The 14010-nt window shown below is 27.6% G+C and overlaps 1 protein-coding gene and 1 long non-coding RNA gene across 8 annotated transcripts in view; both read right to left on the bottom strand.

Moving 5' to 3' along the window:
• The window catches only part of LOC126902327 (uncharacterized), a 137466-nt gene extending 129074 nt beyond the window's left edge, over positions 1 to 8392 (bottom strand). Inside the window, exon 1 of one of the 7 annotated variants that reach the window (XR_007703191.1) lies at positions 8195 to 8371. Coding sequence is in view for 6 of the 7 variants with exons in the window: in XM_050679477.1 (XP_050535434.1) it covers positions 8195 to 8271 (77 nt within the window). In the remaining variant the exon portion in view is untranslated. Of the gene's footprint in view, positions 1 to 8194 lie in introns of all 7 variants that reach the window. The other 6 variants (XM_050679477.1, XM_050679465.1, XM_050679480.1 and 3 more) reach the window with 6 other exon arrangements.
• LOC126902351 (uncharacterized) lies at positions 4735 to 5875 on the bottom strand. Its single transcript, XR_007703198.1, has 2 exons — positions 4978 to 5875; positions 4735 to 4896 (listed from the first exon to the last, which is right to left on the bottom strand). It is a non-coding gene; the product is annotated as an uncharacterized LOC126902351 (long non-coding RNA).
• Positions 8393 to 14010: the final 5618 nt, after the last annotated feature.

Here is a 14010-nt window from a genome sequence, read left to right as displayed (position 1 = left end):
AGATCACTTAGGATATAACTACGGAATATTCCTCATAAAATGTACTATTTAATGATATAAATTCTATACATGCAAATTGATCTAAAACAACGCCAACAATATAATCTAAACAAAAGTATAACTTAAATTATCTAATTAAGGTGTTACCAATGGGTGACATCCTTTAATGTTATAAATGTCATTATTTAAAATGTCAAAAAAAAAAACTTATTGTAAATTTAAATTGTACAGATTGTTTTTCTAATAAAAAAAAATTTTTTTGATGGTAATGTTTTCAACTAGTTAAGATTTGTGAGCTATCATTTTGTGATCTATCAATATCATGGTTGTACGGGGTAACGGGAAATCAAGGTTCGATTCCGGAGAGGGAGTCTAAGAAAGCAGANCACATCCAAGGAAAGCAGCAGGCGCGTAAATTACTCACTCCCGGAACGTGGAGGTAGTGACGAAAAATGACGATACGGAAATCATCCCTCGTAATCGGAATGAATACTTTATATCTCTTAATTAGAATAAATCGTGTTAATATATAAATTTTAATAGTAATTAGAATATATATACAAATAATGCAAATGCGACTTAACTACGTAAAAGTATCATGCACTAAGTATAGNAACTTAAGTACGTAAACGTATCATGCACTAGGTATAACCGTATTTTGTGGGCGGGCGGGTCGGACTAACGTTATACCTGAGGTATAAACGGTGGTAGGAATATATAAATATATATACGTAAGGCGCATTAGACGCGGGCGGTATTGGTCAGTCAAAATAAAAATTTGTTTATATATATATAATATTGATGACAAGCACGCGTGTACGGGTACGATAACTAAAAATAAATTTTTATAGGAATAGTGTGCCGTCGTGTTTTGAGCGAGGCGTGGGGAGGGGTGAATTCGTTATGACAGTCTAGTCTAGTGTAGCGTTACGCTACTGCTTTATCATTGGTTGACAGTTGCAAGAAAGCCCGCTGGACAGCGCTGTTCGACAACCCTTATTCAAAAAATGTAAATTAAAGTATTTATCTATTATTTTTTTTATTATTTTTTATTATATTTATTGTAATGATTATTTTATATAACAGTCTTAGCGAGAACTCGAAAATAGGAAATTAGAATATTCTTTTTGTTTTTGGAGGGTTTTTAAAAATAAATAATATGTGGGCAATTGTGTTCTACACTACTCCGGTGGTGACGGGTAGCATAAAGTACACCGTCACTACGTGCATAATTATTCTCTAAAAATTTTAATAGTTTTTTTTTTAGTTTTTCGTTTTACTAGTGTTTGCAATGGTCATTGCCAACTAGTCTTCATATAATAATTCATCATTCCATTTTGTCCATCGAGTAAGTTTTCTTTATTTTTTTCCTTATTACATATATAATTTTCAACGGTGTTCGTAACTAAACGTTACCAACCGTGATCAAAATTATATATTCTTTTCTTTAAAGGCTAGTCATAATCTTCAACGGTGATTATAACCATCGTGTTATCAACCGTGATCAAGATTGCTAGTCTTTCCTAAATATTCCTCTTTAATCCTTTGCAACGGTGCTCGTAATAAACGTTTTACCAACCGTGATCCAAAGGGTTAGATTCCACCACTTATACAATACAGTTCATCTTCAACGGTGATCATAACCTCCGTGTTATCAACCGTGATCGAGATAACTGTCTTTTTGTAAAAATCCCTTTAACCTTTTTGCAACGGTGTTCGTAACTACTCGTTACCAACCGTGATCCAGAGGGTTATACTTTTATTTCACCCCAAATTAAATAGTTTCTAAAATAAGACTGATATAGTAGTTAGTTTATTAATATATGTATATATTCATCTTTATATAAAAATAAATCAGAACAAATCGATTAGTCGAACAATTTGTGTTATATTTTTTTATATTTAAAGAGAACAAACGTAGAAACGTTTCACTAGACGACGGAATATGCGATAACGCGTAGCGTTTGGAGAGTTACAAACATACATACATACATACATACATACATACATACAGGTGAAACTAATATAAGCGTGTTAATAACAGAGAATTATTGTTAATTTTCATTTGNAATAACAGAGAATTATTCTCAATTTTCATTTTGACTGAGTTTAATTTGCTTGCTGTGTTACGGTTAGCAAATTAAAAAAAAAAAAGTATATTAATAGTACTGAATATTAAACAGTATTAAATACTAAATAATTGTATTTAAAATACTACTCAGATACTTTTTATTAAATGTATTTAAAAATAATATTCAATACCAATGAAAGTATTTGAATACTTTTATTCAAATACATTTACTCAAATGCTTTACGCCTTTGTAAATATCCCGTGCCTAGTTTCACCTATGATTTCGTATGTTGTATATTGTTGAAATTCCTTTTTTATCTTTATTTGTTTGATTTTTTTAGATTTCATGAGCAGCAGAAAAGGTATAAATTTTATAATGATGTGTTTTNGTTTTCAATAGTATTACTTTAATCCTATTTATTAACACGCTTATATTAGTTTCACTTGTATGTGTGATGTGTGTTTGTAACTTTCCACACGGCACGTGTTATTATTCTCGCGTATCCCGTCGTCTAGACTAGACTACGTAACGCATTCACCCCACCCCGCTCACAACACGCTGACAACAATAATTCTGTATAATTTTATATTTTTGGTTTTCGTACCCGTACAAGCGTGCGTGACATTATTATATATATATATAAACAAATTTTTATTTTGACTGACCAATACCACCCGCATGTAATGCGCCTTACGTATATATATTTATATATTCCTACCGCCGCTGCCGCCGTTTATACATTAGGTATAACGTTCCCCCCGACAAATAACCACGGCTATACCTGTGCATAATACGTTTACGTATTTATGTCTCCTTACTATATACAGGGTGATTTTTTTATCATAACCCACTCAATTACTTGCAGAATAATAATAATTTAAACATTTTTTTTTTTTATTATCTTTAGTTACACATTATTCTTGAATTTTTAACTATGTAATACTTTTTAAGTTCATCCCTTATGCCTTGGAAGGGGGTCAACTTTGTTTTTTTAAATGGTAACACATATTTTTAATTTAATAAAATGTTTGAGTTTTTAATTTAATAGTAAATGGCATTTGAATTTTTAATATAACTTAATTAGCTTATTAGATATAAACATTTAAAGTTTCAAAATTTTGAGTTAATATACATGTATAATACACATGGGATTGTAAATACAGGTAGCTAATTGGATTTTTATGACATTGCTGTCTCAGTCACGGATTGTTTATTATCAATTATGATTATCAATAGATATACTTTCTGTATTGTCAGTTAGTGTATTTATAAACTCATAACAATGTGCCTTACTACAATTGATAATAACAATGCTGTGTACCTGCTAATATCGATGTTATAAAAAACCAATTAGCTACCTGTATTTGTAATCCCTTGTGTATTATACCTGTATATTAATTCAAAAATTTGAAACTTTAAATGATTATATCTAATAAACGAATTAAGTTATATTAAAAATTCAAATGCCATTTACTATTAAATTAAAAACTCAAACATTTTATTAAATTAAAAATATGTGTTACCATTTAAAAAAACAAAGTTGACCCCCTTCCAAGGCATAAGGGATGAACTTAAAAAGTATTACATAGTTAATAATTCAAGAATAATGTGTAACTAAAGATAATAATAAAAAAAATTTTTTTAATTATTATTATTCTATAAGTAATTGAGTGGGTTATGATAAAAAAATCACCCTGTATATGTATGTATGTATGTGTATATATATATAGAGTGATTTTTTTATCATAACCCACTCAATTACTTGCAGAATAATAATAATTAAAAATTTTTTTTTTATACTATCTTTAGTTACACATTATTCTTGAATTATTAACTATGTAATACTTTTTAAGTTCATCCCTTATGCCTGGTAAGGGTCTCAACTTTGTTTTTTTAAATGGTAACACATATTTTTAATTTAATAAAATGTTTGAGTTTTTAATTTAATAGTAAATGGCATTTGAATTTTTAATATAACTTAATTCGTTTATTAGATATAATCATTTAAAGTTTCAAATTTTTGAGTAAATATACAAGCTAATTGGATTTTTATGACATTGCAGTCATAGTCACGGATTGTTTATTATCAATTATGACTATCATTAGATATACTTTCTGTATTGTCAATTAGTGTATTTATAAACTCACAACAATATGCCTTACTACCATTGATAATAACAATTCTGTGTACCTGCGAATATTGATGTCATAAAAAATCAATTAACTACCTGTATTTGTAATACCTTGTGTATTATAAATATATAATAAGTCAAAAATTTGAAACTTTAAATGTTTATATCTAATAAACAAATTAAGTTTTATTAAAAATTCAAATGCCATTTATTATTGAATTAAAAACTCAAACATTTTATTAAATTAAAAATATGTGTTACCATTTAAAAAAACAAAGTTGACACCCTTAACAGGCTGTAATGTTGCAGAATTTATACAAGTTTTTTTTATATATTTAAATCTTATAAATTAGAGTAGAGGTGTGTGCAATAGGTGTAGAGTATTTTCATAATTTTGTATATGATAACCTCCACTTGTCAACCGGTCCGTTATCTGTCATCATCAGCTGACCGTACACTGTGCACCTATACCAATATTGTAATGTCCCCTCAATGAACGTGTTCAAAGTTGGCACCACCACCACCCAGCGTCACGATCACCGGCCACTACACAACTGCCGCTACAACATTTTTTTTTTTCCACCTGTACTGCAGAGGCGACAAGTTGTCCGCTGTGTTTCTGAAAAAAACCACGTTTTTGCATTTTTTTTTGTCCTCCGTTTTTTTTTTTATAAAATAAACGTCGAGTCGACCTGCCGTCTACTGTGGTGTCAACCAGGTTGTATTTTTTTTTGTCCTTCGTTTTTTTTTTATAAAATAAACGTCGAGACGACCTGCTGTCTACTTTGGAGTCAACCAGGCTGTAATTTTTTTTGTCCTCCGTTTTTTTTTTTTATTAAAATAAATGTCGAGATGATGATGATGGGGATGTGAGGCGTAGCCATGGCCGGTGGTGGGCCGTCACCCTTCAATCAACAAACAAGTACAACATCAAGAAACCCCTTTTACCCCCTTTTAATTTGTGTATCAAGCACCTCCTTTTCTTTTTTCTTTCTTCTTTCCTATGACTATATCTATATCTTAAATAGTAATTATACATTTTTTTAACTAAATAATTAAAAAAATGTTGTTATATTATACATGGCCTCTTTTTTTTCTCTATACTTTTCCCTCATTTTCATTAATATTGGTTTTTTTGTTTTTATCAAAACCTAGTAGCTCCGTCAGCAAGTAATATCTTGTTTGTCGCGGCTACTAGGTCACTGTCCAGTGTTCCCCCTGGGCAGTGGGTAATTAGTAGGCCCTCTGTTTGGCTGAAACCTTACAAGGCATAAGGGATGAATTTAAAAAGTATTACATAGTTAATAATTCAAGAATAATGTGTAACTAAAGATAGTATTAAAAAAAAATTGGTATAAATCTACTTTACGGGACACCCTTTTTTTTTCAAAATTTTTTTTTTCAAAACGTTCGTTTTTTTATGCTGATTAAGAATATGTAAAAATTTTTGAGCGGAAGCGTGTGGTTCAAAAGTTATAGTGCTTTAAAGTTGCGATTGTAATTAAATAATATAGGTTATTAAAATGGATAATTTTTCTTTAAAGTTATTTCGTTTTTCTAGTTTTAAATTTTATACCAACTTGAGAAGCAATTTTATAAATATAATATTAGGGAAACATTGATACAGCGTTAAAAAGATAAGTTTCAAGCAGAAGGTTGTCAACGGGTGGTCGTTTCATAAAACTAGCAAGCGTCACAATCTGTTATCTTTATAACAATACATAGTGTGTATGTATATACAATATTTTATAAATATATAAGTATAATGCGAATTACTATACGTCGGGGGGAGTGAAGTATGATGATTCAATTGTGTATGATTTGTGGTGACTGGGATTTTTCTTAGTAGCCATGTAGTGTATTTACGGCCGCCGGGACCGATCTTATTTAGAACAGTTTATAGTAATGCGTCACAAGCGCTGCCGTCAAGTGTAATATGTTTCGTGCGCGTTTGTTTAAAAAATGTAGAACTTACACATAAGACTATATTATAATTATTAAATGTTTATTAAAAAAAATTCTGATAATTAGTATTCGCCTCATCATCAGTTAAATTGTTTTCGTCCTCCTCTTCTACCTCCAGTTCAACTTCATCAAAATCTATCTCCGGATTGTTTGGATCGTACAGTTCGCCGGCATTTTTAAAAAATTCTACAGTCGGATCAACATAGTCTAGTTTAAAAGTTATGAGCTTTCAAAGATTTCAATAATCATATACAAATTTTGTTATATACTGCTGTTTTTTTTTGATAATTCTCATTAATTAACTATAAAAAGTATTCTCGATGATGTAGTTACCGAGGAATAGTAAATTTAAGAGTATTTATGAGTACATTAAACGTTTTAAGGTAGTGTTGAAGTAAATAAATTTTATTTTTTTTGATCTATTTTTTCAATATTATATCACCATTTTAACANTTTTTTTTTTTTTTTTTTGCTCAACTTAAATTAATTGGGTTTCATATAATTACGTAATCACTCATAAAAAAAAAAACCCGAAAATTAACAAAAAAAACAATTTTGGAGCTATTTTTAGTCGTATGACGTATAAACTTTAAAATGCTATAACTTTTGAACCAAGAGTTTCCGCCAATTTTTTCAAACACTTTTGAAAAAAGCATCAAAAAACAAACGTTTTGAAAAAAAAAAAGGGTGTTCCGTAAAGTAGATTTGTTCCAAAAAATTTTTTAATTATTATTATTCTGTAAGTAATTGAGTGGGTTATGATAAAAAAATCACTCTGTATATATTGTAATTACTATTAAAAATATTTATTAAGACGCTTTATTCTCATTAAGGGATATAGAGTGTATTCATTCCGATTACAAAGGATGATTCCTGTATCGTCATTTTTCGTCACAACCATGATATTGATAGTAACTACTATAATAACATGAAACTAAAAATTAAAAAATAAATATAGTTAAAAAAAACTAAAAAAACATGCTTTTAAAGCACATCGAACTAAAAAGTTAAAAATAGTTTTTAAAATAAGCTTGAAACAATAATGAACGAAAAATACTAGTATTATTGTGATAAAAGCGGGCGCTCAATATACGAAAAATATGGCAAAAGCACCCACGCTTTTATCATAATAATACTAGTATTTTTCGTTTATTATTGTTTCAAGCTTATTTTAAAAATTATTTTTAACTTTTTAGTTCAATGTGCTTTAAAAGCGTGTTTTTTAGTTTTTTTAAACTATATTTATTTTTGTCTGTTACCACTTTTTTTATATGATAGTACTCGTTTTAAACTAATTATTAATAATATCAAAAATTAGTGATGATGGAAAAATCTCAATGCATATTAAAAATCAGTGCGAAAAATGGGTTTAGAATAGTATATTTTTGACTCTAATAAAAATTCCTTGTAGATTATTTATTCATAATTAGAACAAATTATAATCTAAAAACTTTTGTGTCAAGCACCTCAATTTTTATACATATTTGCCATAAAGTAATAACTCTTTTATAATTTTTTTATAAATTCTCCGTATAAATTATAATATTTAATTATTGAATATAAATTTCATACTATATTTAATTGATATACTAAATATTTATTCATATATAACACTTATAATCATAAAATGTCCAATCGTGATATAAATAAGGGAATAGGTGTTCATTCTGTTTTTGGAATAATCCACCAATTTCTTAAAATTAAACACTATCAACAGATTTGCATCGAAGATTTAATTATGATGATGATTATTTTAATCACTGTAAGTTATCATCTATATTGTCTCGAATATAACACGTCCACACTGTGCCACGACTACAATGCGCTACCGTTTTTTTAATTTATTTATTAAAAAAAGAAATAATTGTATTCAATATTACTCATAAAAATTTCTTAGAATTTTTAAAAAAATTGTAGCAAAAAGAATTTGCCAAGCATAATTTTCATGATATTATCATAAAATTGCATTCCATTTGAATCGAATTTTTTACATATTAAAATAGAAAAAAACAAATTAATACTCACTCCTTTTTAAGATCATCAGATGTTCCATAGCATGTACGAAATATTATAAAAAATTTTAATAAAATCATTTGAATCATTTTTTTTTTGTAAGATATACAATTTGATAATTTGATGAAATACAAAGAAATTTTAGTACAAAAGTTTAATTTTCATTGAAAATATGTATATATTAAGCTATTTAATAATTTATTAATTTATTACAGTTAATTTTATTATTATTATTCATTATTACATATTTATAGCATAGTTAAACAGAGAAGCGAAAAATTTACCATCGTCATAACTAGTATTTGTACAAAAACACTTTGTAATCTGTAAATAACTTAGTACTGTTGAGTTTCTGAGTAATTGGTCGTTAAAAATTAATTTTATTGTAGAGATTATATTTTTTTTCATGTTTATAACCATGAATTATTCATAATTTGAGAACGTATGATGATAATATGTGCTCCCGGTGTCTGAACCTACTTAAAACAGTAATCTAAAAAAAAAATTAACTTTTCATTTTTTATGATTAACTTAGAGCTACTATTATTCAGTAGAAGATATTACGAGAGTTTCAAAAATATAATTATTATTATAGTTAAATAAACAATTGCAATTGTGATGGTGTCACGTTACCATTATTGTATAAAACTATTATTATAAAACACAGACAGTGCATCCGATTCTAGAAACTGTAATGCGGGCCCGCGTAGAGAAGATGGATTTATTAGTAAATAAGTAGAATTGAACAGAGTTTATTTATTAATGATCAATTTAATAGTGATCGATTAAAATAGAATAAAATTACATTGAATATTATAATATATAATACACGAAATAGAACACAGCTTTAGTATACAGACTTAGAATTAATAGGCTTAGATTTAGAATATTATGTGTACCGTCACTTTCACATATCGAACCACGACGACTGACTCTATGGGATCTACAGTGGCAGTCCTTTGCCCATGGTTCCCCTAAAACCCTTGGTCAGCACATTCCTGTGTCCGACGACAGTCGGCCGACCATATATTCTATACTCTATTCAATTACAAAATAATATTCAGGGGTTCATAACAAAACTAATGAATTTACGATTAATATTTATTGCAAAATTGGCAATCGTCCGAATTACTATTTAAAGCAAAAGGACCTGGCCATCGTGATCAGTCGATTCCAGTGCTTTGTGTCATTCAGTCTCAGTACTTGGTTGTCACTGTCCGGCTTATTGCATAAAGTCAAGTCTTTGTTTTTCATTTTCATCTACCTACTTTCGTCCTCGACATTTCAAAGTACTTGTGTCTTGTACTTCGTCTGCACCTCGTACTCTGTTATCTTCCTTACCTGGTACGCTTAGTATTTGTGTCTTGCATTTGAGGAGTACACCTCATACTTTGGATTCCATTGCGTACACCTGATATTTTTGTGTTGCACTTCGTCTCTTCTTTATACGAAAGTGTTACCCTTATTTTCTTCTTATAACAACGGCCTTTCAACACCCACAGCTAATCCGGAGTGTCAGCCGAGCACGGCAATTGCTGTATGATCAGGCAGCAGACTCATATCATCATCTTCGTACATTACTCTACAACTTCCTTGCGTGTTTTGTTTTGTGTTACGACACTATATTAGTAAAAAATATGAGAACAAGTAAAATTAAAACTATATTAAAAATATTATTAATTTAAAAAAAAACTAAAAAATATTAAACTCAAAGCCACAAAAAAATTAATGAAAAATCGCGGATAAGTATTTCGGAAACAATGTTACCATTATCAGCGCTAAACACATATGTCAGTATGTTTAATATTTTTTAGTTTTTTTTTTTAAATTAATAATATTTTTAATATAGTTTTAATTTTACTTAATTAATTAGCCACAAGTGATCAATTTTTATTATATTTATATTATTTATTAAATTGATTAATTTATAAATATGAGAACATTTTACAAAAATTAACTTTATTATCTTTCATATATTTTTAGCACGGTATTAAATGTGTAATATACAATTAAACTAAAAATATTGTAGGGTGAGCGGAATATTAAAATTAATAATGAACGATCAATATTTTTAAATAAATAATTTTATTTTTAATTTTTAACAATTTTTAAAATTTCAACACAATCACACAATTAACACAATAAAAGTTCGTAATCATCATTGTAGAAATTCTTAATTATTTATCGTGCACTTTAAATATAATAATTGTATTAAATAGATAAGGAAGTATTGAATAACATCGATTTTAATATAATATAAGTTTTACAACAGTAGTAAGAAATTTTTAAATTCTTAAGCAACGTAATTAATGCCATATAAAGGTAAATGTAGGGTAAACAAATTAATAATGGTGGGAAAAAGAATATATTGAGAGGTGACGACTTGGGCCACGCAACGGATTGTGGAGTCGACACCCTTATGGATCCCTTGCAAAAGGAAAATCGGGTCGCCAACCACGTAGGCGAGAGTCTTGATCATAAAAAGAACAACACCCGGACCATAAGTGGATTTAAAAAAATAAACAAGAAATAAACCAATAATATAAAATAAAATAATATACACTTTGATGAAACAAAATGGATTAAAAAAAATTATACATACNGAAACAAAATGGATTAAAAAAAATTATACATACATATACTAAAATATAAAGTGTTGTTGTAGACTATAATACGCTGATACCTTGTAAATATAACAAAATATGTTTGTTTGATGTCACCAGTAGTAGACATACTTTAGTATATGGCACAGTGGTGACGTGGCATAGTTGGATCAAGTATAATGATATCTGACAGTGATTAAAATCACTATCAAAAAAAAACGCTTCGATGCAAATCTTTAGATAGTGTTTAATTTTAAAAAATTTGTGGATAATTACAAAAGCTTCATTAACTGCTAGTTCCTTATTAATATCCTGATTAAGACAAAGTATGTAGAATAAAAAAGAGATTATTAGAAAATAGTATTTCCCATAAAAAAATTATATTGATCAATACACTTTTCAATAAGTTATAGCATTATAATGTTAAAAATGTAAAAAATAAAATTGAGAATTTTCACACAATAATAGCATTTGGTAGCCATTTTCACCTTGAAGATAAAATAAAGTCCGAAATTTTTTTTTTTCATGATAAAGTATATTACATTAGCTTTAATTTAAGATATATATAAAAGTGTCAGACTTTCCGGAACACTTTCAAAATTTAAGTTGAAAAAGTCAATTTTTTGTGAAAAAGTTGTCATTTTGACCCCCCCCCTGTAGGCAGGTAAAAAGTCAGATTTATAAAAAAAATATACCAAATGATAGGTAATGACATTATGCATCTACATAAAAAAGAATTATATTGATATGTTTATTTTTAAAAAAGTTATGGCAGTTCTTAGTAAAACAAATTGAAAAAATTTCGAAAATTAGCGATTTTTAAATTTTAAATTTTTATTAGGTTTCCCTCATTTACAGGGAACGAGGGCAATTTTTTCAATTTTTAAGGGTAATGTCTTCGACTAGATACGATTTGTGATCNATTTTTATTAGGTTTCCCTCATTTACAGGGAACGAGGGCAATTTTTTCAATTTTTAAGGGTAATGTCTTCGACTAGATACGATTTATGATTGAAAGAAATCGGTTCGGTGAGAGCTGAGAAAAAGTGGTAACAGACACAAAAAAAAAAAAAACACATCTTAGTAAAACCAATACCTTCTCAGCTTCACATCGAAGCTAAAATTATATACATATACTAAAATATAAAGTGTTGTTGTAGACTATAATACGGTGATACCCTGTAAATATGATAAAATATGTTTGTTTGATGTCACCAGTGGTGGACATACTTTAGTATGTCGAAGACCGTTACCTTAAAACTAGAGAGAATTATTTAAAGGTAAAAAAAAATAAGATACACGTGAATATTGAAGATATTCACGCAATAAAAAGATTTTTGTTGATTAAGAAAATTAAGGGGACTTTATTAAATTATTACAATTAAGTTAATAGTGGACAAAACCCGAAGGCAAAAACCACTCTGAAAATGAAGGGACAATAGAGAGAAAAAAAACAATTATTAAGACAAAAAAATTTAACCTACAACTTTTAAACATTACACGTGAAGTGTCTTCCGCATCGGAACAAGTCCGTGTACTCCGGGCGCGGCGGATAATTTTTGTAATCTAGTCGGCCGGACCGTACTTGGGCACTGCGGGAACAATATATATGTATTAAATATACATGACACACACACACACACATATATATATATATATATATATATTATGTATAATGTGCATATGACTGTGCAAAAATATCCAACTATGGACTACATTATTGAACGTTAAAAATGTTACTATACAAGTAATATAAATGATAGTGTAGTGTTTTGGTGTTTATATTTATTACAAAATACTACAATTAAAATTTATAATAATTAATACTTTTTAATAATGAAAAATGATTTTATACGTACATAAAAAAAGAGTACAAATAAAAAGTGTCACTGGATTGACGAACAGCGCGAGAATAAAAAAAATACACGGAGTGTTATCGTACTGCAGTACATCTAAGATAAAACATATAAACATATATAAACGCATTCATTGTGACATGTTATTTAACATCTTTGTTAATCCCTACAATAGTTTCAAAATATAAACTTGCAGCACTTTTAATTAAATAATCAAAATATATGTAGTATAATAAAATATGTGACCATTATTTAGAAAGTTCTTAACATTTTTATAGCTGGACAACAGAAATAAGTACGGCCTGGAAATGTCTAGTAATGAAAATAGCAAAACCCGTGCTTGAAGGTGAAGAGCGGGTTTTGTTAAGTAATTGTTGAATTTACTTTAAATTGTTAATAATTTTGGAAACTGGTCCAATAATTGTTATCAAATAATGAACATTATTTATAATGAATATAATTTTTAACATGTTATATGTATTATATATACATACCTGTATATATAATTTTATAATAAAGATATGTATAATCTTATAAATAATTTTCATTTAACTTTTAAATGTATACATTATAATAAATTACAAGATAAGAAATTTTAGTAAAAACTTTTAACTGTACCTGTTTTATTGTACCTATACTTAATACTATTTATTTAAAAATTATTTACATCATTATTTTGTTTTAGAGGTTCTACATTATGCTAATTTCTAATATTATTTATTCCAGGTAAATACTGTGTTTTTATTTTAGAATTTATGTTTAGATCATCTTCCATTCCATTATAGCGTCCAATATACTGTAAGTGATCACATTTTAAATATTTATTCCATTCAGCCCTTGCTATATCTAAGCTGTAGATATAGCTGCTGAAACGCTTCGATGCAAATCTGTAGATAGTGTTTCATTTAGAGAAATTGGTGGATTATTCTAAAAGCAACATCAACTCTTATTTCCTTAATTATATCCTGATTAGTAACTTTAGTTATTAGTTCTTTGATTTTAAAATATAATATATGCATAAATACTAATTATAGTTATTAAATTTAGTATGAAATTGATATTCAATAATTCAATATTGCAATTTATACAGAGAAATTATAAAAATAAAAAAGTAGTTGTATATTCCTTTAACTTTTACGTGTATAAAAAATTAAAGGGATTGATGCAATACTTTTTAATGAAAAATTTTTGTTACTTATGAATAAATACACTGGACTTTTCGCCTTATTTTCGAATCTACAATTAGACTTTTTCTATCACTTCTAATTTTATATATAATTACTAATTACATATAAATAATAATTAAAAGAAACAAAAATTTGTTTTCAAATTATTACTGATTTGATTTTTAATATTTTAAAAATAATCA

Source organism: Daktulosphaira vitifoliae, unplaced genomic scaffold (assembly GCF_025091365.1).
Source record: "Daktulosphaira vitifoliae isolate Bord-2020 unplaced genomic scaffold, ASM2509136v1 Scaffold_3, whole genome shotgun sequence".
NCBI classification, from domain to species: Eukaryota; Metazoa; Arthropoda; class Insecta; order Hemiptera; family Phylloxeridae; genus Daktulosphaira; species Daktulosphaira vitifoliae.
This window is presented reverse-complemented; position numbering and strand designations above follow the sequence as displayed.